The sequence below is a fragment of the Olea europaea genome, chromosome 18, assembly GCF_002742605.1.
Source record: "Olea europaea var. sylvestris chromosome 18, O_europaea_v1, whole genome shotgun sequence".
NCBI lineage: Eukaryota > Viridiplantae > Streptophyta > Magnoliopsida > Lamiales > Oleaceae > Olea > Olea europaea.
Genome location: NC_036254.1, coordinates 15,514,739 through 15,515,862, shown reverse-complemented (window position 1 = coordinate 15,515,862; position 1,124 = coordinate 15,514,739). Strand labels below are relative to the sequence as shown.

General features: G+C 34.3%; 1 protein-coding gene across 1 annotated transcript; it reads left to right on the top strand.

The window, feature by feature from the left end:
* Positions 1-338: 338 nt before the first annotated feature.
* Positions 339-919, top strand: LOC111366794 (uncharacterized mitochondrial protein AtMg00300-like). Its single transcript, XM_022987488.1, has 2 exons — positions 339-567; positions 672-919. The coding sequence occupies exons 1-2, from the start codon at positions 339-341 to the stop codon at positions 917-919; spliced, it is 477 nt and encodes a 158-aa protein (XP_022843256.1).
* Positions 920-1,124: the final 205 nt, after the last annotated feature.

The following is a 1,124-nucleotide window of genomic DNA, read 5'->3' as shown; positions in this document are numbered from 1 at the left end:
AATGATCAGAACTCAAGTGAAATTATAGTCCAATTTGATTGGAAACACGCCATTGAACAAAACCCGGATAATATTTTCGTCAAATTCGATTGGAAACGTGCCAATAAACTAAATCCATGTGAAATTTTAGTCAAATTTGATTGGGAACGCGCTAATGAACCAAACTTAAGTGAAATTTTAGTCAAATTTAATTGGAAAGATGCCAATGAACATAATTCAGGTAAAATTTTAGTCAAATTTGATTGGAAACGCTCCAATGAACAAAATTCAGGTGAAATTTTAGTCAAATTTGATTGGAAACGCTCCAATGAACCAAACTCAAGTGAAATTTTAGTAACATGGGTAATAATAACTCTCAAAGTGTTCTTCGTATTGGTGACATTTCCATCAAGATGTATGATGGCATTGTCAAGCAATTGAAGAATGTGAGATATGTCCTGAACTTGAAGAGAAATCTCATCTCATTGGGAATTCTCGAAGATGAAGGACATTCTTTCAAGACTGAAAATAATATTTTAAAAGTTATGAAAGGATCTTTGGTAATTTTTAAGGGACCAAAAAGAAATGGTTTATACTGTCTTATGAGGGGACTGTTATCCCAGAAGATGCAAAATCGTTAACCATAACTGAAAACAAATTAGGATTCTAGCATAATAGAATGGGATGTATAGGAAATAAGGGTCGCAAGTATCTAAGTAATCAGAAACTACTTGGAAAAGATATGATTGAGCTCTGCGAATTTTGTGAAATATGCGTGTTGGATAAGTCGCATAGGGTGAGTTTTGAGAATGGGTCACATACCACCTCTAGGTCCCTAGACTATGTCCACTCGGATTTGTGGGGACTGGAGAGTTACCCTACCTTTGGAGAGAATAAGTACTTCCTTTTTATAGTCTATGACTATTCAAGAAAGGTCTAGACTTATCCATTGAAATCAAAATCTAAGACTTCTAAAAAATTCAGAACTTGGTTAAAGATGGTAGAGAACCAACTTGATAAGAAGTTAAAAGCTCTGAGAACTGATAATGGCTTGGAATTCTGCAATGCTGAGTTTGATAATTTCTATAAACAAAAGGGAATAGTTAGACGCAAAACAATTAGACACACCATAATAGAATGGGGTG